Source organism: Erpetoichthys calabaricus, chromosome 11, assembly GCF_900747795.2.
Source record: "Erpetoichthys calabaricus chromosome 11, fErpCal1.3, whole genome shotgun sequence".
NCBI lineage: Eukaryota > Metazoa > Chordata > Cladistia > Polypteriformes > Polypteridae > Erpetoichthys > Erpetoichthys calabaricus.
Genome location: NC_041404.2, coordinates 138,893,293 through 138,920,684, shown reverse-complemented (window position 1 = coordinate 138,920,684; position 27,392 = coordinate 138,893,293). Strand labels below are relative to the sequence as shown.

Below are 27,392 nucleotides of genomic sequence, written 5' to 3'. Positions count from 1 at the left end.
CGTATAGACTGGCATGGGTGCTGTGTGTGTGTGTGCGCGCTCTGGTGGTGACTTGATAGAAAGGGTGTGTTCAGAAATCACACAGTGGGACAATTCAATCAGTTCAGCATTATTCTGTATAGCGCCCTGCACAACGAGCCCACAGCATTTTACACTTCCAAGTACAGCACATGCCGCTCGTGGGTCTCTTATATCCAAATTCAATATGAACTGGAAATGTCAAAGATAAGAAATTAAATACGGACAATAACTAGGCTGTTATTTTATACAGCGCCTTGCTCAATGAGCTAAAAACATCTAAACATTACCAGGACATGCTGTGGATCTGGCCATCACAGCCAAGGTTATATACTTGAGGCCTGAAACCTTCAGCCTTAATGTTATATAGTGCCTTACACTATGAGCTAAAAGCATTTTACACATACTATGAGTTTTCTGTCTGCACATTTTAATCCAGCTTGTGTTGTTGGTTAGAGGAGGTTAGGCTGCTCTAATTTTAGGACACGGTGAGGACGGCGTGACGTTTAAACATCTTGGATAGTAGGACGTTCAAAACTCGATTTGCTGTTTTGGAGAGCTTGTTGGGTGGCATGATCTGTTCTCATCAAAAATCTCAGAATTTTCTTTAGAATTCCCCAAGAGGGGCACTTACTTTTTCACACCACAACCATTCCTAATTCCCCAGGATCAACTGCCCACCACTCCTTATCCAATGAATCAGCCAAGCTTGCCAGTCTCGGAGTTCGCGGAGACGGGGAGGCTGGCCGAGTGCCCGGAGTCTTCACGCGGTGGCGGTCGGCGGACAGGCTGTGTTTATCTGCTTGTTTATCTCACACTCTCCTCGCTGCCTGAAAGGCACAGCATGAAGAAGTGTGAAGGCGCCACATCCTACGTGCTGCTGAGAGCTGCCACATGCTGATATGAAAACGTGGCTTCTAGAAAGGAAAAGAAAAGACATGCTGTGAGGGGGGGGCACACTCACTCATTAGCTCTGTGATTGTCAGACTTACACACAATGAGACCACCGAAATATTACGATTCCTTCACACCCCATAATTAAACGAAAGACGCTGTAGCCTGAAACCCCCTGAGAGTGCTGCACCTCTTGTAGACCACTGTAAAAAAAAAAAAAAAAAAAAGGAGACCCCCCCAGCAGTCATACAATGACCCCCAAATGAAGGGGGGGCCCTCATGAAAATCTAAGCAGCGGAGTTACAGAAGCTGAACAAAGGCTACATTACCCATCAGCCTTTATAGGGCTGGGGGTGGTCTCTCAATGGAGATTGACAAGTGGGCACGCCTCCTGGGGAACCACCCACAAAACACGGGGAACATAAAGACAGTGAAAGAAACAGTACGACATATTTTATATATATATATATACTGCTCAAAAAAATTAAAGCAACACTTTTTACTAAGAGTATAACATCAAGGCAATGACACTTGTGGGCCATTGACCTGGTCAGTGAAGTAGCAAAGGGGGCTTGTTCATCAGTTTCAGCTCCTTTTGTTGCCCCTCTAGTGCACCATGAGGTGACCCCCAAAACAGGAATGAAGGGTTTTACAGCTGGAGGGAGCCCACTGACATTTTTCCCTCCTCATCTGTTTTTTCACTCGTTTTGCATTTGGCTACAGTCAGTGTCACTACTGGTAACGAGGTGGCCGATACCTGGACCCTACAGAGCTGGCACAGGTAGTCCAACTTCTCCAGAATGGCACATCAATACATGTGATTGCCAGAAGGTTTGCTGTGTCTCCCAGCACAGTCTCAAGGGAATGGAGGAGATTCCACGATACAGTTACTCTAGGAGAGCAAGACAGGGCCCCTCGTAGAAGATCCTTAACCTATCAGCAGGACCCACTGGTATCTGCTCCTTTGGGCAAGGAGGACCAGGATGAGCACCGGCAGAGCCTTACAAAATGACCTCCAGCAAGCAGGCAGGTCACTGGTGTGAATGTCTCTGACCAAACAATCAGAAAAAGACTTCATGAGGGTGGCCTGAGGGCCCGATGTCCTCTAGTGGGCACCGTGGAGCTCGATTGGCATTTGCCATAGAATACCAGAATTGGCAGGTCCACCACTAGCGTTTTCACAGATGAGAGCAGGTTCACCCTGAGCACACGTGACAGATGTGAAAAGGTCTGGAGAAGCCATGGAGAACGTTCTGCTGCCTGTAACATCGTTCAGCCTGACCGGTTTGGTGGTGGGTCAATGATGGTCTGGGGAGGCATATCCATGGAGGGACGCACAGACCTCTACAGGCTAGACAATGGTGGCTGCCATTAGGTATTGGGATGAAATCCTTGGACCCACTGTCAGACCCTATGCTGGTTCCTCCTGGTGCCCGACAATGCCCGGCCTCACGTGGCTAGAGGATGAAGGACTTGATCCCATTGACTGCTTCCCCACCCCCACCCCGCTTACTCGCCTGACCTCAATCCAATAGAACACGTCTGGGTGGGACATTATGTTTCGGTCCATCCAACACCTCAGCCTGTCCAGGAGCTCACTGATGCCCTCATCCAGATCTGGGAGGAGATCCCCAGGACATCATTCATCATCTCATTAGGAGCATGTCCCCCAACATTGTCAGGCATGCATATAAGCACTGGAATTGGGGATCGGGGGGGGGGGGGGGACATACAAACTACTGAGTACCATTTGGAGTTGCTGCAATGACAGTTTGGCCAAATGGACTCGCCTGCCTGCCACACTTTGATTTTCGGGGTGTCTTTGAGTTCAGCCCTCTCTTGGTTGATCATCTTCATTTCCATCCTTTCGTTCCTCACACATCACCATGTCAGTCCATACCAGTAGAGAGAGCCACCAGGATTTTTTTTCCCATTGAGATCTGATGTGTTTTTAAAGTGGTCCTTTAATTTTTTTGAGTAGTTTATAAACAATATGAACATAATACATGAAACACATTGACTAAATGAATAGAATAATATGCATAATAAATCATTCAAATTGAACAATAAACGAAGAAGACAGAAAACATAAATCAGGGAAGGAATCCTAGGCGACTGTAAATATAACAGATATGATGTGCTGCCAGACCGTGAAGTGCTTGGCTGACAAACAACACAACGTTAAGCTGTTTTTGGTATTTTACTGGCAGCCAGTAGAGAGACGCCAGCGCTGGAGAAACGGGGCCGAGCAGCTGTGTTTTAGAATGATTGGGCAGAATGACGAACGGACAAACCGAGCGAATTACAGCAAAACAACACATGAGCAGATCTGGGCAGATCCGAGCAACTACCGGCCAGTAAGCTTAACGTGCATCACAGGAAAATTAAGGGAAGGAATTATTAAGGAGAAGACCGAGCAACACCTGGCAAAACAAGAACAGGAGTTTTACTGAACAGTCAGTGTGGGTTCAGGTGAGGGAGGTCGCGTTGTACTAACACGCTGGAATTCTATGAGGAAGCCACAAAAGGATACGATCAAACTTATGAGATTATTGATCAGGACTTTCAGAAAGCATTTGATAAAGTGCCACATGAGAGGGTGGGCATCAAACTAAAAGAAGTGGCAGTTCAGGCTGTGATGTGTAGATGGCTACTGAATTGGCTCAGACACACAAAGCAGAGGGTGATGGTGCGAGGAACCTCATCAGAATTGGGTGAAGTTAAGGATTGTGTCCACCAGGGGTCGCTGCTATCTCTCTCTCTGCATATATATCTATATATATTGTCACAGGTGGCGGGGGGGGGTTGGCGACCTAGCCCGTGGTCACTGCCAGGGGGCGCCCCAATGCCTATGGAGCCCTGGACCTCCGCACTTCCGCCACACCCGGAAGGTCATCGGAAGACACCTGGAGCACATCCGGGTGTCTATAAAAGGGGCCACCTCCCACCATTCGGGGGCCTGGGACTTTGGGGTTAGTGTTGCACCCTGTAAATAATGTATAATAAACGTGTTGCGGATGACTTAAACATGTCCGCCTGTCTGTGTCCGGGCTGCTTTCCACAATATATAAATAAATATAAAAGTCAATGTATGTGTGTGTATGTATGTTCCAGCATCACTTCCGGACAGCTGAAGCTATTTTCATGAAACTTGGTACACGTTTCTCAATGGTCGACTGTACTGTAGGGTGAAATCAGCCGTAACGCACCACCTTCTGGGTAGGGTGGGGGGGTGATCTTGTATGCATGTTATCATCCAGTTGACACTTGGAATGCCCACCAGAGGGTGACCTGGAGGTGACTGCCAGCATTCTTTATGTTTGAGCGCCACTGCCCGCCTGTTGCTTTTGAAATGAGATAAGAGTCAGCCGGTGCCAAGTGTCAACTGGATGATAACATACATACAAGACCGCAAGACAAGCACATTAGTGAGTCTTCATTGCTTGTTAATTTAATTTTAAAGTTGGGTTACTTTTTAATGGTATTTTTGTCAAACAATTTAAAAAAAACACAAAAAAAAAAAAAACACTTTATTTTCCTCCTGGGCAATGCTGGGTATTTCAGCTCGTTTTTAATACATAAATATAACTGATATGGAGAGGAATACAGATAATTGAGAATCCGTTGAATCATCACAGAGGGACTTGGACAGCATACAGGCTTGGGCAGATGAAATTTAATGTCAGAAAATGTAAAGTGTTACACGTAGGAAGTAAAAATGTGAGGTCTGAAAATCGAAAGCATGCTTTATGAGGAGGATTTAGGAGTCGTAATGGACTGTCGGCTGACAAACGTTGCTCAGAAGCCATTAAGAAGGCTAACAGAATGTCAGGTTATATAGCGCCTTGATGTGTGGAGTACAAGTCCAAAGAGGGGACGCTGAAGCTTTATAACACACTGGTGAGGCCTCATCTGGAGTCCTGTGTGCAGTTTGGGGCTACAAAAAGGACATAACAGCACTAGAGAAGGACCAGAGAAGAGCGACTAGAGGGGATGAGTTAGGAGGAAAGATTAACAGAGCTGAGCCCATCACTTGCATTAAGGTTAGGTCTTGTTAGGTCTGAATACACAATGGGAGGTCTGGAAATCAAAAGTATACCCTATGAGAAGGACTTAGGAGTCGTAGTGGACTCGACACGATCAACTGACAGACAGAGTTCAGAAGCTAACAATATGTCAGGTCATATAGCGCCTTGATGTGTGGCGTACAAGTCACAGGAGGTTCTGCTCAGGCTTTATAACACACTGGTGAGGCCTCATCTGGAGTCCTGTGTGCAGTTTGGGTCTCCAGGCTACTAGAGAAGGTCCAGAGAAGAGCAACTACAGGGGATGAGTTAGGAGGAAAGATTAAAAGAGCGGAGTCTTTAGAGTTTAAGCAAAAGAAGATTAAGAGGAGACACACTTGAAGTGTGCAAAATTATGAAGGGAATTAGCCCAGTGGATCGAGACAGCAACTCGGCCGATTCCAGGACTGCTGGATATGAGTTATGAGGAAAGATTGAAGGAGTTGAGCCTTTTCGGTTTAAGCAAGAGGAGACTAAGAGGTGACCTGATTGAAGTGTTTAAAATTTTGAATGGAATTAGTCCAGTGGATCGAGATGGTGACTTTAAAACGAGTTCATCAAGAACACAGGGACACAGTTGGAAACTTAAGGATACATTTTACAAACACATTGGGATGTCGTTCTTTACACAGGGAAGCACAGAGACATGGCATAAGTGACCAAGTGGACAGCAGGACTTTAGCGGGACCTTCAAAGCTTGACTTGATGATATTTTTGTAGAATTAATTGGTCTGGACTGGCGAGCTTTGTTGGGCTGAATGGCCTGTTCTCGTCCAGATTGTTCTAATGAACGACTACCTCTGTGTCTTTAAAGGAGAGCACAAATCACCTTATTAAAGCTGAGAGAAGCTGCCGTTTACCAAACTGTTCATTGGTTTGTCAAATGTAGGAATCGCATCCAAGATGACATTAAGGTTTCCTGACAGAGTTGTGCACATTTGCTGACAAAGGTCCTAAATTGTTAATTATGCTAGTCGTAGAATCTGAAGTAACCAAATATGAGAACTTCAGTTTTATTTTCATTTAGCTGAAGGAAGTGTTTTTGATATCCAGTGCTTCACGTTCTCTGCACAAGTTAAGTATGGCGTCTAGCGACTCATCAGATTTTAGTGGCCAATACGCTGAGTGCGATCTGCAGCTCACACGGCAATTTACGGCCAACTGAGTTAAAGGAACTCGTGCTCGCAGCGGTGGGCCTTAGGAAAACAACAAGGTAATAATCTTCTAGAAATTACCAAAACCAGCCGCAGTAATAAATCCTTCATTATTATAACTTCACACACCTGGAAGACCCTTTAAGGTTTGTTTTGATGTGCGAAGGTCCACGTGGCTAATGCTTAAGCATTTGGCCCACGCTGCTTTCCTTACGCCGGTGTTTCCCAACCTTTATGGTCATGTGACCCAATTTTGCCTTTTTCTAATTTCATTTATGATTCACTAGCAGCATTTGCCAACCACCCCCTTGGTGAAATGAGTGCGATTGGGGGGTCCCCTCTGGTGAAACAAGCTCACTTAATAGAGAAACATATCAGGCAGTGCTGACAATAACTTAGGCCACCCATTGTGACCAAACGACAGCAAGCCGGGTCCATTTAAGGCTAAGGCAGTACTTCTCAACCACACCACCAGTGGCTCACGGGTTTCCATCAATGGTTCACCAGTGGATCGTGATCCAGTGGTTGAGAAACACTGCCGGTCTTAAATGGTCCCACCTCGAGACCGCCAAGACGTGAAGATCAGTTTGCACTCTTCTGTACTGGCGGTTTCAGTATGCATATAAGTGACCCACACCAGACCCTCAGATTCCAATGACCTGTACACTTTGTGACCAACGATGTGCCAAATGGACGGTTCCTAAATGGAGCCATAAGTTGGCGCATGACTGTACAAATACAACAAAACAGGGTCCAACCCTGAGGAACACCACAGGTATTAGGTGCTGGAGAAGAAGAGGAACCAGCAGTCCTCACTGAAAAGGCAGTGCCCCCGGATATTGACCACACACCTAAGACCATCCAAAAGGACCGCGATATCAGAGGTGTCACCATTCGGCTCCATTTGGGTTTAGCAAAATCAAAGCAGCACAACATTCAGGACCGCCAGTCACCAGTAAGTCGTCAGACACTTTAAGGTGGGCTCATTCCGTAGTTTGGTGTGTCCTGAATCCTGACTGGCAAGCCTTGAAAAATGACAAATTTGGTTCAGAATGAAGAAAACTGAGAAAAAATAACTTTTTCCAATACTTTGGATAAAAATGGCAATTTAGGGGTATGGGTTTAGAAGGTTCTGGAATTGTAGAATCTAAATTAGGCTTTTTATGAGAGGCTCCACTAAGGCCTGCTTAAATTAAGAAGGAACAGTCAAGCTCACTAAGCAGCTATTGATTATGGAGAGAACACGAGGAACTACGGCTTGTATCAGAAACCGTGAGGGAATGATGTCCACGGATAGTGAGGTCTGCTTCAAATTTAACACGCCGTCAGGTACAGTTGTGTTTGAAAGTTTGTGAACCCTTTAGAATTTTCTATATTTCTGCACAAATATGACCTAAAACATCCTAAAAGTCCTAAAAGTAGATAAAGAGAAACCAGTTAAACAAATGAGACAAAAATATTATACTTGGTCATTTGTTTATTAAGGAAAATGATCGAATATTACATATTTGTGAGTGGCAAAAGTATGTGAACCTCTAGGATTAGCAGTTAGTTTGAAGGTGAAATTCAAGTCTGGTGTTTTGAATCAATGGGATGACAATCAGGTGTGAGTGGGCACCCTGTGTTATTTAAAGAACAGGATCTATCAAAGTCTGCTCTTCACAACACATGTTTGTGGAAGTGTATCATGGCACGAACAAAGGAGATTTCGGAGGACCTCACAAAAAGAGTTGTTGATGCTCATCAGGCTGGAAAAGGTTACAAAACCATCTCTAAAGAGTTTGGACTCCACCAATCCACAGTCAGACAGATTGTGTACAAATGGAGGAAATTCAAGACCATTGTTACCCTCCCCAGGAGTGGTCGACCAACAAAGATCAACAAAGATCCAAGAGCAAGGCGTGTGATAGTCGGCGAGGTCACAAAGGACCCCAGGGGAACTTCTAAGCAACTGAAGGCCTAATGTTCATGTTCATGAGTCCACCATCAGGAGAACACTGAACAACAATGGTGTACATGGCAGGGTTGCAAGGAGAAAGCCACTGCTGTCCAAAGAAAACATTGCTGCTCGTCTGCAGTTTGCTAAAGATCACGTGGACAAACCAGAAGGCTATTGGAAGAATGTTTTGTGGACGGATGAGACCAAAATAGAACTTTTTGGTTGAAATGAAAAGCGTTACGTTTGGAGAAAGGAAAACACTGCATTCCAGCATAAGAACCTTATCCCATCTGTGAAACATGGTGGTGGTAGTATCATGGTCTGGGCCTGTTTTGCTGCATCTGGGCCAGGACGGCTTGCCTTCATTGATGGAACAATGAATTCTGAATTATAATCAGAGAATTCTAAAGGAAAATGTCAGGACATCTGTCCATGAACTGAATCTCAAGAGAAGGTGGGTCACACAGCAAGACAACGACCCTAAACACACAAGTCATTCTACCAAAGAATGGTTAAAGAAGAATAAAGTTAATGTTTTAGAATGGCCAAGTCAACGTCCTGACCTTCATCCAGTCGAAATGTTGTGGAAGGACCTGTTAATGTTAGGAAACCCACCAACATTCCAGAGTTGAAGCTGTTCTGTACGGAGGAATGGACGAAAATTCCTCCAAGCCAGTGTGCAGAACTGATCAACAGTCACCGGAAACGTTTAGTTGCAATTATTGCTGCAAAGAGGGGTTACACCAGATACTGAAAGCAAAGGTTCACATACAGTGGTGTGAAAAACTATTTGCCCCCTTCCTGATTTCTTATTCTTTTGCATGTTTGTCACACAAAATGTTTCTGATCATCAAACACATTTAACCATTAGTCAAATATAACACAAGTAAACACAAAATGCAGTTTGTAAATGGTGGTTTTTATTATTTAGGGAGAAAAAAAAATCCAAACCTACATGGCCCTGTGTGAAAAAGTAATTGCCCCCTGAACCTAATAACTGGTTGGGCCACCCTTAGCAGCAATAACTGCAATCAAGCGTTTGCGATAACTTGCAATGAGTCTTTTACAACGCTCTGGAGGAATTTTGGCCCACTCATCTTTGCAAAATTGTTGTAATTCAGCTTTATTTGAGGGTTTTCTAGCATGAACCGCCTTTTTAAGCTCATGCCATAGCATCTCAATTGGATTCAGGTCAGGACTTTGACTAGGCCACTCCAAAGTCTTCATTTTGTTTTTCTTCAGCCATTCAGAGGTGGATTTGCTGGTGTGTTTTGGGTCATTGTCCTGTTGCAGCACCCAAGATCGCTTCAGCTTGAGTTGACGAACAGATGGCCGGACATTCTCCTTCAGGATTTTTTGGTAGACAGTAGAATTCATGGTTCCATCTATCACAGCAAGCCTTCCAGGTCCTGAAGCAGCAAAACAACCCCAGACCATCACACTACCACCACCATATTTTACTGTTGGTATGATGTTCTTTTTCTGAAATGCTGTGTTCCTTTTACGCCAGATGTAACGGGACATTTGCCTTCCAAAAAGTTCAACTTTTGTCTCATCAGTCCACAAGGTATTTTCCCAAAAGTCTTGGCAATCATTGAGATGTTTCTTAGCAAAATTGAGACGAGCCCTAATGTTCTTTTTGCTTAACAGTGGTTTGCGTCTTGGAAATCTGCCATGCAGGCCGTTTTTGCCCAGTCTCTTTCTTATGGTGGAGTCGTGAACACTGACCTTAATTGAGGCAAGTGAGGCCTGCAGTTCTTTAGACGTTGTCCTGGGGTCTTTTGTGACCTCTCGGATGAGTCGTCTCTGCGCTCTTGGGGTAATTTTGGTCGGCCGGCCACTCCTGGGAAGGTTCACCACTGTTCCATGTTTTTGCCATTTGTGGATAATGGCTCTCACTGTGGTTCGCTGGAGTCCCAAAGCTTTAGAAATGGCTTTATAACCTTTACCAGACTGATAGATCTCAATTACTTCTGTTCTCATTTGTTCCTGAATTTCTTTGGATCTTGGCATGATGTCTAGCTTTTGAGGTGCTTTTGGTCTACTTCTCTGTGTCAGGCAGCTCCTATTTAAGTGATTTCTTGATTGAAACAGGTGTGGCAGTAATCAGGCCTGGGGGTGGCTACGGAAATTGAACTCAGGTGTGATACACCACAGTTAGGTTATTTTTTAACAAGGGGGCAATTACTTTTTCACACAGGGCCATGTAGGTTTGGATTTTTTTTCTCCCTAAATAATAAAAACCATCATTTAAAAACTGCATTTTGTGTTTACTTGTGTTATATTTGACTAATGGTTAAATGTGTTTGATGATCAGAAACATTTTGTGTGACAAACATGCAAAAGAATAAGAAATCAGGAAGGGGGCAAATAGTTTTTCACACCACTGTACTTTTGCCACTAACAAATATGTAATATTCGATCATTTTCCTCAATAAATAAATGACCAAGTATAATATTTTTGTCTCATTTGTTTAACAGGCTTCTCTTTATCTACTTTTAGGACTTGAGTGAAAATCTGATGATGTTTTAAGTCATCTTTATGCAGAAATATAGAAAATTCTAAATGGCTCACAAACTTTCAAGCACAACTGTAGATAAGGAAAAAGACGCACGCCTGAAGTGGTGGTCCAAGACATTGGAACCTACTCTCAGCTCAAACTTAATTCATCACAGAGCAAAAACAGTTTGACCCCTCAAGCAAGGTGCGACTCCTACAACCAAGCTCACTGTCAACCCCTGGCAGGACAGCATGACCCCCCCCCCCCCCCCCCAAAACTCCACCCCTCCTTTTCCCCAGATTCAATAGTTAACTCTTGTCCACTGATACCATTCACACTAGGAGGATGTGTCCACACAAGACAAGCAGAGATAACGGTCCGATTCTTGTTCTTCTTCACAGGGCTGCAGGACGTGGTGTCCATGGCCGAGTCTTCCGTGACACCAGAGGAGATCGAGGTGGAGATGGCACGAATCCAGCGGCTGAGGGAGGTCCTCGTGCGCCGGGAGTCAGAGCTGCGGTTTATGTGAGTTGCTTTTACAATACATTTGGACTTGAAAGCGCCAGGGAGTCCTAGAAGACCCCAACCACCTCTACCCTTCACAAAGGCTTCCAATGTGGACCACAGCCTAGAAGCACATTTTCACCGTGTTCCATGCCAGATCAGAATGGCTTCTCCTCATGTTGGCGAATGAGACAGCACATCATAGAAGCCACATGTCATGTGATGGCTGGGAAACTGGAAAACCCTGAAGCAGATGAGGGCTGTGCTTGAATTTTTCATGAGGTCCTCCTCAGGGGACACACTCACAGCTGACTCAGATCCTCGATCGACTGCTGTTAAGCGTGACCAAAACGGTCAAAGAGCTTCCTGCTGTGGTGTCTCGAATGAGGCAGTCAATTGAAATTGGAGCAACCAATAGAAAGACGTAGTGAAAGGTCAGGCCACTATTGCAGGCCAAACATCAGTTGTCCACACACAAGTTGCTAACCAGAAGAGTCGATGTTATATTTTAGCCTGGGGTTGAAATTCCGTGTTAAAATCTTTGTTAATTTTTGAATCCTTTATTTATGTTCATCTTATTGGCCATTTAGTTTCTAGGTGTCTATGTATCTTGTTTTATATTCCGTGTCATTTGTGGGTTTTACCCAAAGAGGCGGGGCCACCTGTGGGACTGCCCACAACCCTAAAAAGGGGGCTGGACAATTGGGAGAGTAGGCGGGTACACCGAGGTGGATTGAGCAAAAGGAGGAGACTGGGGTGGGGCCAAGGAGTGTGTGTAGATAGCGGAGGGTAAACCAAATTATTTTTTCGGCGGGGTGGGGGGGACTTTAAACAGAGGACAGTAAGGTGGATATGGAAAAATGGCAAGTGGGACTGGCCTGGGGAGAAGGGTAGGTAAATATATGAAATTAAGGTGTAGCCGACAATGATAAAGGAGCAGCAAGAAGTAAGTGACGGGAGTGAGGTGGGGTGCGAGGTGCCAAAAACTCAACCAGTACCAAAAAGCAGCCCCAGACAAAATGACACAAATGAGACACGCTGGTTAAGAGGGTGTCAAAAAATTTGTCTAAACTGCTCACTCATTGTGTCCTTCTGCAGGATGGACGATATCCAGCTATGCAAAGACATCATGGCCTTGAAGCAGGAGCTTCGGAAGATTGTGGCCATCCCAGGTACTGTCAAACGGCAGCTCACCACGACTGTGTAGGTGTAAGCTTTGGTCACGTATGTCATTTGGTGTCCTTTAGGGGTTTTTTTTTTTTTTTTTTTGACATGAGAATTCAGTTTTTGTGATTCATTTTCACCTTATTTATTTTTTTATTGCCATCTTGTTGATGTGACACGCCACTGGGATGTGTCACTTGACCTCTGTCACCTCTGATGACGTCATTATAAAAACACAACGCCCTTTACCCTCTGCGTTACTTATCGGTGGATACACAGGCAGGTTTGTTTCCTGGGGTCTTTGACTCCTGACTGACGCCTTGCCTTTTTAAATGTTTTGATCTCCCGGTTTTGAACCTCTGAGGTCTCAGACTACATCTTTGGATAAGAAATCATCTCCTGGGCTTTTGGTGTCTTGTAACTGACTGGAGTTTCTTGCTGTTGGGATCTGTTTTGTCTTGGTAGAGCTCTCTATTACTCTGCTTTCCCCTTTTGTATTATTAATATGTAGCTTTTGTCAGAATGCCTCAAATCTCACAGACTTGCCACTCTTTAGAAGGTATTGGACTTTATAACTTCTCCCCACCTTCCCTTCTGCATTTACAACCTCAGGCAATTGCACAGAGTAAAAGACAAGCAGGAGTTAAGTTACACTTTGAATAATGTATTATTGACTATATTCATAAATAAAAATAAGCAAAGTACACGTAATTATTGGCAACCATACAACTTGGGTCCTCCCTGCATGGAGTTTGCATGTTCTCCCCGTGTCTGTGTGGGTTTCCTCCGGGTGCTCCGGTTTTCTCCCACAGTACAAAGACATGCAGGTTAGGTGATTCTAAATTGTCCCTAGTGTGTGCCCTGCGGTGGGCTGGTGCCCTGCCCGGGATTTGTTCCTGCCTTGTGCTGGCAGGGATTAGCTCCAGCAGACCACCCGTGACCCTGTGTTAGGATTTAGCGGGCTGGAAAATGGATGGATGGATGGACAACCTGAAAAATGCTGATGTGTAGTTTCAGGTGACACACAGACTTGTTAGTTACTTTAAATGTCTCTAGTCAAGTCCTCATTTGTGGTCCGCTTTCTTCAGAACAGGCTGTATGCCTGTCTCAATATGGCTGCTGAGCTGTGCTCTTCATTGTGTTGTCCTTTTCAGTCCATGGTGTGTGTATGTGTGTGTGAGATGCTCCTTCATGATGATGGTGCAAAAGAGAGAGAGGGAGGGGTGAAGCATGCAAATTTATAAATTCTCTGTCCAAACCCTACAGCCAATAGGATGTCGGAGTACTTAATGACATCGGGCATCTTTAAACCAATAGAATTCTGGTGCGACACAATGGGTTTCACACCTGACACCCCAATACCATTTGTTAAGGTGAAGCTTGCCAGTGAGGTAGTGGGCCTTCATGTGGTGATTGGTTGAGAGAGTCCTACAGAGAATCACTTGCCAAACTGGTTTTAGGCAGTTCCCCCAACTCTGTCGTAAAAATCACTACCTTGCCTTAGTCCTAATTGGGTTATAAACATGGATATTAAAAATAATGACATACAAAATATTTATAAACTTATATACAAAATTTCACACCACAACAGGATCTCACTGTGTTACGATTTGGGACGTCCTTTCATTTTTTTGTGGCAATTTTGGTGTTCTTCATTTTTTTTTTTTTTTTACTTTTATATATCCATTTTTGTGTTTTTCATAAAAGGTCGCTGGAAAAAAGTTATCATTTTTGCTTTGCACCCCTACCTCCACCATTAACGTATCGCTTATGGGGGAGAAGTGAAAGCTTCAGATTCGTCAAATATTTCAATCACCAGTTTTTGATGGACCTCGACATTTTAGGGTCCCCTGATATCGAAAAACGTTGTTATCTCAATTATGGGTGTGTGTCTGTCTGTGTGTCACAGTTCAAGATGTCTGGAACTCAGCGTGTTCAACAAGAAACTCGTTAAGGGCAAATTCTTCTTGACTCAGAGAACCGCAAAAGCAAGTAGTGTGGTGGAGCACGTGAAACAGGGACCTTTGGCCGGATCTTGTGAACAGCTTGTTCTCGTCGATCTTCAGATATGAGCATCCCGTCAGGAGTACCACAAGCTTTCTGAGGGCTTTTATTTTGATACACACATACTGGAGTTAGCGCTGGAAGGAATTTTTTTATGATGCTTTTTTTTTTTCTTTTGGCTTTGTGCCCTCACCCGCCATAATCTATCGTCGATGGGAGAGGAGTGAAAGCTTTAGATTCATTAAAAATTTAAATCTCCAATCTCAACGTTTTAGGGTCCCCTGATATCAAAAACATTGCTATCTCAATGATGGGTGTGTGTCTGTCTGCGTGTGTGTCACAGTTTCTTGAGCATGAAGTTCAAGATGTCTGGAATTGAGCGTGTTCAACAACAAACTCGTTAAAGGTAAATTCTTTTTCACTCATTGAACCACAAAACCATGTAGCGTGATGGAACGCAGGCGCAACAGGGACCTTCGGTCAGATCTCATGAACAGCTTGCTCTCGTCGACTTGACGTAATCGATCTTCAGATACGAGCATCCCGTAAGGAGTACCGTGAGCTTTGTGAGGGCTTTTATTTTGATACACTCATACTGGAGTTAGCGCCAGGAGGACTTTTTTTGTGACACTTCCTTTTTTTTTTTTTTTTTTGGCTTTTGCCCTCCCCCACCATAACCTGTCATCTATGGGGGAGGAGCGAAGGCTTTAGATTCATCAAATATTTCGATCTCCAGCTTTTAACGGATCGAAGTTTTTGGTATCGGGGGACCCTAAAACGTCATCTCAATGATGGGTGTGTGTCTGACTGCGTGTGTCTGTGTGTCACAGTTTCTTGAGAATCGTCTGGAGCTAAAACTGCTGGATGTACAGTATAAATATCAAACTTGAAACTTAAGCTTGTTATAAGAGGATGATGTGCTGATTAGATTTTGAGCCAAACTGAGCAAGAGAAAGAGACACTCTAGAGCAGGGGTGTCGAACTCCAGGCCTGGAGGGCCGCAGTGGCTGCAGGTTTTCATTCTCACCCTTTTCCTAATAAGTGACCAGTTTTCACTGCTAATTAACTCATTTGCCCTTTGTTTTAATAGCCCTGTTATTAAGGATTCAGTGCTCTGACTTGATTCATTTCTTCATTAAATGACAGCCAAACAGAAATGAGATGTGAAATGAGCCAACAGATGACCAGCTAAATTGGGTCTTCAAACTCCAACCAATTTCACTCCAACCAGTTTCTTAAAGAGAAGCTGATTCTTGCTGTTAATTAAACTTTCTTTAATTCCATGGCTTGTTGCTGCTCTCATTCTGCCACGGCAGACATTTCCAAAATTGTTGTATTTCTGGTTTTTCTAAGAACACCGTCAAAATGTTTTGGTGATCTGAGAGATCAGCCTTACTGATACCTTCACCTTTCTTTATTTTCAGATACTGTGGATAGCTGGTCGTGTGGCGGCTCATTTTGTGTCTCATTATTGTTTTGCTGCTAATTATGGAGAAAGAAACAACAAAGGGGCTGAGTCAAGTTAATTAAAATTAAGGCAAAAGAAGTTAATTAGCAGCAAAAAACTGGTCACTAAGATGGCTAGAATGAAAACCTGCAGCCACTGAGGCCCTCCAGGACCAGAGTTTGACACCTGTGCTCTAGAGAACCCCTCAAATACTGTAGTTCTGCAATGAATTATGGATTCTTCTCATTAATTGCTATCATAATGACGTATTCTACGACAAGAAAGATCAGCATCAGAGCGGTAAATAATAACTGAAGTGTTAGAAGATATTTCTGGTAACTTGGTCCCCAGGACACAAAGCCTACTGATGCTCACGTCCACATTTTCTTTATCATTATTTCGTGACTCCATTTAGTGTCAGATTTTGGTTAGCCTCACAGGATCAGATGTACATGTCTGGAGAAAACCGAGAATGAATTTGGGTCAAACGTGGGTGGGAACAAGTGGACGGTGCACTGAGTGTGACATTTCTAAATACTGTAAATGATATATCTTATTTCTTCTTCCAGAGAAAGAGAAAACAAAGAAGCACAAGCAAAGGGAGGAGGAACTGATCCTCACAATCCACAAACTTGTCCAGAAGCGGGACTTTCTGGTGGAAGATGCGGAGGTGGAGCGGCTAAGGTGAGCCACTGACTGAAGGTCGACATTAGCAGTGTGCGTTTGTCACCAAAGAAGCTGATCCACATCAGCCATCCGCAACAGACTCTCCCCGGACTTCATATGTACATTAAAACCCGATGCCAGCCCAACTTACCAAAAAGGCGGCATAAAGGGTGGCATCTTTCCATTGGCCATCAGTTTACACTGACCAGAGCACAATGAGGCCCTACACCAAGTCAGTCTGAGGATGTCACTTGTCCTGCCCAGAGGGACAGTTTGGCTCAGATGAACCAAAAAGGTCTTGCATCTTTTAATGGGCCTGACTGAAGTGAAACTGGGATGTCAAGAGAATGTCTATGACGTGAACTGGGAGACATTGTCTCTCCAGTTTCATATATAAATGAGAGAATCGTTCTGCCCAAGGTCTCTCTGGATGGCACTTCCACCAGTTTCCCTAAGAAGTGTGGTGGTGTCTTCCTTCTGATGATGTAAACCTCAAACTTTAACTAAGGAGTAACTGGGAGCCATTCAGTCCCACAGTGGCAGAACTATGGTAGGCCGAGATGTGGTCTGGTTGGTCCAGTTGCTCCTTTCCACTTCCCAACAGTAATGGAGCAGGCTGAAGTGCGATTAAGTGGCTGTTGCTCTTTACTACTCATTCACTTGTATTGTCTGCGTTCTAAAAGAGGGGCAATTGTAGGGTAATAGTTTCGGAAACGGGGCAGACAGTCTTGGTTGAAGAGACATAAGGGTGTATTTATGTAAATGTTTAGTGAAACTATGACTTAACTTCCTTCATGTTCTGTTCACCCACAAAGAAACGAGCCCAAAGCGTGTTATGATGATGTGCAACAGGAACACATTAAGACCAAAACATCAACATAATTACAGTAGGAAAAGTATGTCAAGTGTCCACTGCTCTACTGATGCAGATTTAGTACACGTCCTTCGTGTGACATTTTGAGATGGTCATCGTGTTTTTGTCCACTTTTCTTGTACTTTTTCTGTTGCTTGCGCACGAGATAGTAGAATGTCAGCGCCCGATCCGCACGATCGATGCACTCCTTGTGTTATTGTAGGCTCAGTGACTTCCAGCATCTCCCCGCCACAATCACTGACAGCCGCTGCATTGTGAACAGTTGGCTAACGTCCTTCTAGCTGATCGCACTCATTTTTTTTTTTTTTTTTTAACTGCACCCCGCAGCAGTTTCACTTGGCTGTCAGTTGTATGGTGTCGTATTCATCAGTTTCTTTAGTCACGTTAACGCCTGAGGGGCAACTCACAATGCCTTGACTGTCACTTGATTCAGTTTGTTCTAAAACTGCCTTTACAGCTTTTCATTTACACACCCTTGGTTTGGTTCTAGGCTCCGCCCCACTCATGAATATTGATAAGTGACAAAACACATTGAAATATTCATGATTGTTGTGCAGCATGCTGTTATGTTATCCACTAGATGGCAGCAGAATACCGTCCTGAGTCCCTTTACATCGGATCATAATAAAGCTCTACTTGACTTGACATCCTAACAATATACTTACAGTACACAGTGGGACGAAATATCGTCCTCCAGAGTCAAAAGGTGCAGTACACAAGATATATAACTAAAAAACATATACAGTATTAAGTAGTATTATGTAATCCAGAGTGTGTGTGGAGTAAAGAGTCCAGTGTGGAGAAGGGCAGCATGGTGTTCAGGAGCCGGACTGCTTGGGGAAAGAAACTATTGCACAATCTCGCAGACCTGCTCCTGATGCTGCAGAGTCGTCTTCCAGATGGAAGAGGTGTAAACAATTGGTGGGAGGGGTGGTGGGGGTCAGCCATGATGCTAATGGCTTTATGAAGGCAGCGTGAGGTGTAGATCTCCTGCAGACTGGGTAGAGAGCTGCCAATGATGCACTCAGCAGTCCGCACAATCCTCTGAAGGGCTTTGCGGTCGGAGGCATGGCAGTTTCCATACCAAACTGTAATACAGCTGGTCAGGACGCTCTCTATGGTGCCTCTGTAGAAGGTGGTAAGTATGGGTTTAGGGAGGTGCACCTTCTTCAGTCGTCGCAGGAAGTAAAGACACTGCTGGGCTTTTTTTGTAAGATAGTTGGTGTTTTTGGTCCAGGACAGGTCCTCTGTGATATGAACACCTAGGAACTTGGTGCTCTTCACTCTCTCTACTGTGACGCCATCAATGTTGAGGGGGAGATGGACAGCCTTTGTCTTCCTGAAGTCAACAATCAACTCTTTTGTCTTTTCAACATTAAGAGACAGATTATTGTCTTTACACCAAAGTGCCAACCGTTCCACCTCTTCTCTGTACGCCGCATCATCGTCATTCTCAATGAGTCATCGGCGAACTTGATAATGTGGTTTGTGTCCGAGTTGGAGGTGCAATCATGGGTCAACAGCGTGAAGAGTAGCGGGCTCAGCACACAACCCTGGGGGGCACCTGTGCTCAGTGTGATGGTGTTAGATCTTATATTCCCAATCTGTACTGTTTGAGGTCTTTCAGTGAGAAAGTCCAGAATCCAGTTGCAGGTTGGAGGTGTTGAGTCCGAGCAGATCCAGCTTACTGATCAGCTGCCTGGGAATCATAGTATTGAATGCTGATCATAGCAGCTTAACCTGCAAGATATTTGGGTTAATCAGTTTTAAATGTAGAGAAAAGCCAAGCAAAATTACACCATTTATTGGCTAACTAAAAAGATTATAATATGCAAGCTTTCGAGGCAACTCAGTTGCCTCGAAAGCTTGCATATTGTAATCCTTTTAGTTAGCCAATAAATGGTGTAATTTTGCTTGGCTTTTCTCTACATTCATAATGGCTAACACGGTACAACACCCTAGTACTTCAGTTTTAAATAAAACTCCAAGCCTGAGAGACACTCAGGGTTAAACATGTTAAATGACTTCTGTCAGGTTCTTGCCCGTTACACATACCATATGCTTTAGGGGTCACTGAGGGTTCTCCTTTCCATGTGTATGCCATATAGTGCCTTGAGCAAGTCTTTAGCAAACTGCCCCCCCCACGGCCAACCCTGCAAACCACACCTTATCCATATAAATGGTTGTCAAATCTGATATCGTGATCAGTTTGACTAGAATTTGTTTTGGAAATGAAACAAGCTCTTTTTTACCGTTTGGCTCAAAAAAGAAAGAAAATTATAAACCACTCAAAAATTAAATAAAAAAAAATGTGAACAATTTGTAAGTACTCACCTCTTGTTCAGCATTTGTTTGATCATAACAGCTATAACAGTAAGTTGTCTTTTTGACAATTCTCTATTAATAAAGCACAGCATGATGGAGTGAGACTTGGTCATTCCTCCTGGCAGAATTACTCAGGTCCTGTTGGGGAGTGGCGGTGGGCAGAAATACTCGCATCTCACCACAGATGTTTAATAGTCAAGGGCAGCAAAACACACCGTCCTCATACTTACAAAAACTTTCTCTCGATTCACATGTACAGGGAAAGAGAAGAGGATAAAGAAATGGATGAGTTTCTGAAGTGTAAGCTGATACCTCTGGAGAAATTAACCAAAGCGACAGAAGGTGAGTGAGCAAAAGAGTGAGTCAGTGCCAGCTTTAAAATAGGCACATGGGCAACGCTGCCAGCGATGGGCTTCAAATACAAAGAGTCTGGGAGGGAGGAACGGGCTCCATGGCCTTGAGAGAGATGTGGTAGTACACAGTAAACCTTACTGAACACAGCAGCACTCTGAAGTGAATTCTGTGATGAGGCACATTACTAGTACAGTACAGGCATATCCTACTAGTGAAAGACGAAAGGAGTCATAAAGAGAAGGTAGGCAGTGAGGGGACAAAAGCAGAAAGCAAAGTAGGAATGAGCCTGTGCCACCGGGCACACGGATGGGTGAGCGGAGAGAGGAGATACTGTCAAATGTGACAGTCTGCTGCAGTCCCTTCCTAACTAGCCACTTATCAAACATACAAAGTGGCTGAAAGAACAGGGAAATGGATGGATGGAAGAGCCACAAGATCACACTGACACATGGATGGCTGGAGAAAAAAAATTATATAAAAATAAACACACAGACAGACAGACAAAAAGGCACTATATGATGATAGGTGGATAAAATATATGATAGACAGATAGAAATGAAAGACACTATGAGATTAATTAGATAGAGAGATATAGCATGAAAGGCACTATATAATAGATAGATAGATATGTGAAAGGTGCTATATAATAGATAGATAGATAGATATGAAAGGGACTATATAACAGATAGAGCCTTTCATATCTATCTAACAGATAGATAGATATGAAAGGCACTGTATAACAGATAGATAGATAGATAGATATGTGGAAAGTGCTTAATAATAGATAGATATGAAAGGCACTATAAAACAGATAGATATGAAAGGCACTATATAAAAGATAGTATATATAAAATAATAATTCATTACATTTATATAGTGCTTTTCTCAGTACTCAAAGCGCTCTCCACACAGGGAGGAACCGGGAAGCGAACCCACAATCTTCCAGTCTCCTTACTGCAAAGCAGCAGCACTACCACTGCGCCACCTGTGAGCATACTAAAGTGAAAAAGATAGAAAAGGCACTATATAAATGATGACATACAAGATAAGAATGGCACCACATAAAATAACACTCTTAAACATGCCCTATATAAAGTGAAAGATAAACACAGCCTTTCATCTTTTTGTCATTTTGTATAAAATATGGCCGAAAACTGTATACACAGAACTAAATTAAGTGATAGATTTGAAAGGCACTATATAAAATAATTATAGAAGAATATGTGCACTGTATAAAACAAGGGTAAATAGATATGAAAGTCACTTAATATTATATGAGACTAGATAAATGGAAAGAGCATGGTATAAGGGGAAATTTACAGATATGAAAGGCACCAAATAAAATGTGGTTTTATAAACAGAGAGAAAAGGCACTATATTAAGCACTAGAGATATGAAGAGCACTACAGAAAATGAGTAGTCTGATACATACAATAATAGCTAAATGTACATAACAAGAGGAGAAAAAACACTTTATGAAATCGACAGGTCAACACTGCAAAGATTCCAAAGCAAACTGAACGTCGGCTTCACCCAGTGAGTCAGTCGGTGGCAGGCATTGAATCAGCAGCCTTGAGGTTCATTTCAAGTAAAGGACAACTTCAAGTGGATATCTGAAGTCATCCAGGAGAGAAGTGCAGCTGGATGTGTCCCCTCGCAGTCCTCATTTGTTGGCTCCACTTGATTTCTCCAATATTTCCACATTCTAATATGACACCCCCACTGCAGTCCCCCCTATCCTTAACTCGCAGAGTGTTATTTTGGGGGTCATTGTAAGATGATGAGCTCTCTTTTTCTTCTTTTTCCCCATCCAATTCCCAAATCCCTTCCCGCAGGCTCTCCAAAAAAGAAGAAGGCAACACCTGACCCTCCTGCCAACAAGCCCTCCATTGCCAAGACGGGAGCTGCTCTCATCAAGGACTGCTGTGGGGCCACACAATGCAGTGTCATGTAGCCACGTCGTGCCACAGGCCGGCCGGCATCTGCAAAGGCAGAGGGTCGTGACCAGATTCGGGGGGTGGGGTGGGGGGAGGTTGGGGTGGTTCAAGTGGTGATAGCCTGATCCCTGAGAGATACCTCATTTCCACTTGAATTGTGCCAAGTCAGACTAACTCCACAACACCCACTGTGGCCATATTCATTTCTAGCACAGTTAAATAAGGCCTGAGCGGTACCCAGCTTGCCAGCGTGTGAGGTTGGGTGCCACACAGCTTTAGGTTTTATTGTAGTTGTCCCTCTTAAGCGGTTTGCATGTTTTAGGGTGCTCAGTAACGTACAAAAGGGGGAGGGGCCAACATTCGACAGGGTAAAGTGGGCGTGATCCACAAAGCAGACCCCGCCCCCCATGAAGGGTCAGAATGGACAGCTGCTTTATAGAGTGACCTGGCTCGGTGCGGACACTGGTGGCCATTTACTGTAGGTAGGCATTTGGGCACCAGCATCCACTTACCATATCTTAAGGTATAGAAGAGCAGCTTCTCTGAAATCATGCAGGCTTACCAGTTTTATTTTAAGGAAAACCACAATTTCTGCCAAATCTGCACCCCAATTTTTTATTTATTTATTTTTTTGATCAATCGAAAGCCAATTTAAAACAATTTAATATAACAACTCTGTACTCGGTGCCCACCCCAAACCCCTCCAACAACCCGGCAAACTTGTGGGGTATCGGTGAACAGAAAAATGGAGCTCCTGACAAGTGAGAAGCAGGAGGCAAATACGGACCAGGACCAAATATCTGACCAACTGGCAATGTGGACACCCATCGAACTTCATCGCCAAGAGTAACACATGGGTCAAATTTAAATATGGACAGACAGCAAAAGGGAAACGGCACTAAAAGATTTCCAGCGAGAGGCAAGGCCAACGTTTGCATTATTTGTCTCCAAGGCAACAGGCGTCAGCTGGAAAAATGGGGCGAAGAAACGTCAAGTGGTAAAGCGGTTAGTGGAGAGAACTGGCACGTTCCAGGGTCAATGTTCATTTCTGAAATTCCCTCCAGTCTCACCATGAAAGAAGTTGTTGGTGCCACTCAAGGATTGGGTACCAAAGTCACTTCTGATGGCGTGAACTGGGGTTTGAGCCAATCTTTCGCAGCTCTATTTTATACAGGAAGGAGAAGCCCAAAGGGCTGAACCCGGAATTTTTCTCCCTCCGTGCCAGCTCGTGCTCCATTATCTCCTCCACAACTTTCCCATCAGAGGGAGTGCAAAACACTGAAGGAGAATTTGAACAAAAAAAGGTGACACTCACCCAAGTCTCATTTCGTGGTGGGTGGTCACAGGCATCTGAGATGATTTTTTCACTCTCCACTTCCACAGGTGTGACATTCTACCGGACCTCAGGACCCTCTACTGGGCCTCCAGCATTCCTTCAATGGCTGAGTGGGGGCAGCAGTCAGGGTGGGCACTTTTCTTTACAACAGAAATGCGGACAGGCCGAGTGCAGATCATGGTAGGTCCCAGGATGCATGTGGTCTTCAGCTTTGAAGAGGGGGATTGTGTTCAGGCAACACATTTCTGCTAAAAGGAGAGAGAACTGGAGACTCAGGGAAAACAAAAAAAAGATTATTTTTAAGCACAAAAATAAAATAAAATTAGGTGAGGGGACAAACTACAACTAGTGGCGGAGTATTATTTGGCAGGAGAGGCGGACACATATGAGGGGGGACCCAAAAAAAATGAGACTTTTTCAAAAGCAATCATTTTTATTTAAAATTATTAAAAAAAAATGTACTAGTCTCCTTTGAAGTCCTCCCCATTGGAAGACACACACTTACTCAATCTCCTTTTCCACTGATCCAAACCTTTTTGGAAGTCCTGAACTGGGATGCTATTTAGCGTTGTCGTCGAAGCTGTGATCATGTCCTCCACACTGTTAAATCGGCGCCCTTTCAAGTCCCTTTTCAAGAAAAAGTCACGGGGGGCCAAGTCCGATGAGTTAGGGGTGGTGGGGCACGAGTGTCATGCCCTGACTGATCAAAAACTGGCGAATTCGCAACGCTGTATGTGCCGCTGGGGCATTGTCATGGTGAAGGAGCCATTCGCCCGACTGCTACAATTCCGGCCTTGTCCTCCGCACTCTCTCTCAGTTGTCTTAAGACATCCAGATAGTAATACTCTCTGTTGACCGTCTGACCCCTTGGAATGAATTCCTTGTGCACAATGCCAGGTGACTTTCAAGCTCCATTTTCAAGTCTTTGCACACATTGAGTCGAGTCTTCTGCTGGTCATCTGTTAGCAAACAGAAGGGGGCAGATTTGGCCGAAACACACCTCATGCCCAGGTCTTCAGTCAAAATTTGCTGAACTGAGCTCCATCTTACTGCTGTAGCTTCTGACAACTCGTCAATTATGTAACGATGGTTTTCATGTATTTTTTCGCAGAATTTTTGCAATGTTTTCATCGTTCTGGCTGCTTGAAGGGCGTCCAAAACGGGGTTGATCCTCAATGCTTAAATTTCCATTTTTAAAGCGTGAAAAACAATCAAAAACTCTCGCCCGACTCGGAGCTTCTTCCTTGAAAGTAATCTGAGCCATTTGGAACGATTCCGTTGGTGTTTTGCCAAGTAGAAAACAAAGAACTTGTTTGAAATTTTGTCAACATCACAATTTCGACAGGGTCGTGAGGAACGGCTTCTAAAAACAATGACTGCGTGACACGTGAGATCATTTCACAGAGGCATCCGCCTGGCGAGGGATGACAGAACAAGCACCAATCTTAGCTTCAACTCCCTCCACTCACCGTCCAGCCACACGGAGGAGGCCAGTCTCGTTTCTTTTTGGTTCCCCCCCCCCTCGAAAATGAGGATTCGTTTGTGTGATACCAATTATTAAGCAGTTTGAGGTTACTTTTATACAGCTGTTAGCAATAAAAAAAAAATTTGGGAGACTGTGAAACAAAATGTGGGACAAAAAGGAACGACAACCTTCAAATCATTTGGAAATGAGGTACCCGACACCCCTTCTCCCCTGCCAGTAGGACTGCTCCTTGTACCTTTGTTTTCAGTTTACTCGATCGCTCTGCATTCTTAGGCGGTGTTTGCTTGCCCACGTGGGACTTTGCATGCATGACATTCCCCCCCCCCCCCCCCCCTCACCCACACTGAAGCAACACCCATGAGCTGTGGGCATCTTCTATTAGAGAAGCGAGGTTCCAATGTCGCAGACGAATGGCCACTGGGTCTGAAAATGGTGAGAGACTGCATGGGGCTTCCCACCTCTACCTGTAGATCGTGATTGGTAGCAGCAATAGTGAGCCCTGCCACAAACTCCTCCGCCCCCCCTTTTATGAGTGCTCTCGTTTAAAAACAACACATGCACATTACTGCAGTTCTATTACCTTGAGAATTCTGGAGTATCTGTGATGTTGCTGAACCCTCTTAACCCCGATGGCTTAACGTCGGATGTGTCCGTTTTTGTTATAAAATAAACTTGGATTTTGCTCCATGTCTGGCTGTGTTTCTAGAAATTTCTATAAAAGAATGGCCTTGGCTCAAAGTAGAGACAGACATTTTTCTTTTCCACCACCTGAGGATATTGAGACAGAGGACATGTCACACTTAATGACTGGCCTGCTGTATCTCCATGCCTTGAGGATGTCAGACTAGGCACGACTTGATAATTGCAAGGCCCCCGAGTTCAAGTCCCCCTGCTGTGTCCTTGGGGAAGCAGGACACAGCCATGAGCAAGACAGTGCAGGTGACATCCCAATGATGATGCCCTGCTTCTGGGTACTGAACTCCCACCTTTGGATGAAATTCAGAGGTTACGCTTGCAGCAACACTCCAGGAGTATGGGCATCAAATGACAATGACGTGCTTTTAATTGTCATTGAGATGTCTGGTGCAGTGCAACAATCATCCATCTTCTAAACTCTGGAAGACTTGGGCCAATACTTTTAGACACTTCCCTACATACTGTTTGTGGTGGGATGTGAACTTGATTAACTTGCAGACAGTAATGTTAGCCAAGCTACTATGCATGCTGGGATGTGTGACATAAGTTTAATATGTCACTGTCCTCTGGACAAATATAATTTTACAAATCTACTTTTCTTTCTACTGAAATGCACAGTGGACACAGATTTAGCACAGGGGCTCATCACTTAGAACTGCTAGGCAAGCATTTCAAGACAAGACAAGTTAGGGACAACTGCGAAGTGGGCAGTCAGACTGATGACCAATGTATGCTATTTCTGTGTGTCAAACTCGGCATGAAACTCTATCCTCTTTGCCTTGTTTGGAATGGCGTGATTCACCTAAGTGGGGGTCCTGCACATGAAGAAAGAGTATAAAGTCGTGGAACATTACCCGGTACACCTTTGAAGCTGACGGACGGATGGCAGATAACGCAGCAACAAAAGTGGCAGACTCTACACATCGGGGCCCCACTCCCGAAGGTCTTGCTATGGGCTTCCTTCATCTGTTATGCAGGGTACATCGTCATTAAAGAATGCAAAGTTATTTCTCCTATGTGATTTCTTACCGCCGTATCACTAAGGGAGGGGTATCACCTTTTAATATTATATCTGTATAGATTTGGGTTACATAACACACTGCAATAACAAAAGAACTCATTCCAACAGGGGGGATAACGCCCCCTGCTGGATACAGTATGTGGCCATTATGAATAAAACTACATTTTATTTAATAGGCACCTCTCTTAACACTCAAGGTCACCTTACAATGAAATTAAACAACAGTAATAAGACATAAAAACAAAGAGGATGATAAAATCAAATAGCAATAAGGAAAAGGGGTAGTAGCAAACATCAAAGATAACGGCAGTTACAATGTTAAATTCATAATTGGTATGCCAGTTTGAAGAGATAAGTTTTGAGGGCAGTTTTAAAATGAACAGTATGTTCAGAGATACAAACCAGATGGGAGAAATGTAAATTAATTGATTTAGGTGTGACCAGTAGTGTTAGCCACACGCCCTAACAGACAGAAATATAAACTGCTTGGCCAGTAGTGTTAGACACTCGCCTGAGAAGGTAGAAGTGTAAACTGTTTGGATGAAGTCTGGCCAGTCGTTTTAGCCACACCCCCAAACACTGGGGGAGTAGCTAACATTACTAGCCATACCTTAAACAACCACCATTTAAGGTGTGAACAGTAGTATTGGCCACACCCCCAAACACTGGGGGAGTATCTAACACTACTAGCCACACCTTAATCAAGCAACCACCACTTTAAAGGTGTGGTCAGTAGTACTGGCCACACCCCCAGACATTAAGTAAGGTGTGGTCAGTAGTGTTACATCACTCTGTAAATTACTTTATTAACTCAATTATTTGTGTTGACCCTGAAATCTCTAACACTGACAGATGCAGGATAGTTCGGGAACATTTGGCAATAGCTTAGGTTTGCAATAAAAAAAATTAAAAAAAACCTCAAATTTCTCCTTCCTAGAAGTATTCAGACCCTTTGCTGTAGGACACCAAATTGTGCATTGGTACCTCCTACAAGTTGCTTTGATTCTC

The 27,392-nt window shown here is 44.0% G+C and overlaps 1 protein-coding gene across 1 annotated transcript in view; it reads left to right on the top strand.

Annotated features, from left to right (window-relative positions):
• The window catches only part of bmerb1 (bMERB domain containing 1), a 42,014-nt gene extending 16,656 nt beyond the window's left edge, over window positions 1-25,358 (top strand). Inside the window, exons 2-6 of the mRNA XM_051933459.1 lie at window positions 10,972-11,095; window positions 12,173-12,246; window positions 16,259-16,373; window positions 19,814-19,896; window positions 21,744-25,358. Of these exons, the coding sequence (XP_051789419.1) occupies window positions 10,972-11,095; window positions 12,173-12,246; window positions 16,259-16,373; window positions 19,814-19,896; window positions 21,744-21,862 (515 nt within the window). The 3' untranslated portion in view covers window positions 21,863-25,358. The remainder of the gene's footprint in view (window positions 1-10,971; window positions 11,096-12,172; window positions 12,247-16,258; window positions 16,374-19,813; window positions 19,897-21,743) is intronic.
• The last annotated feature ends 2,034 nt before the right edge of the window (window positions 25,359-27,392 follow it).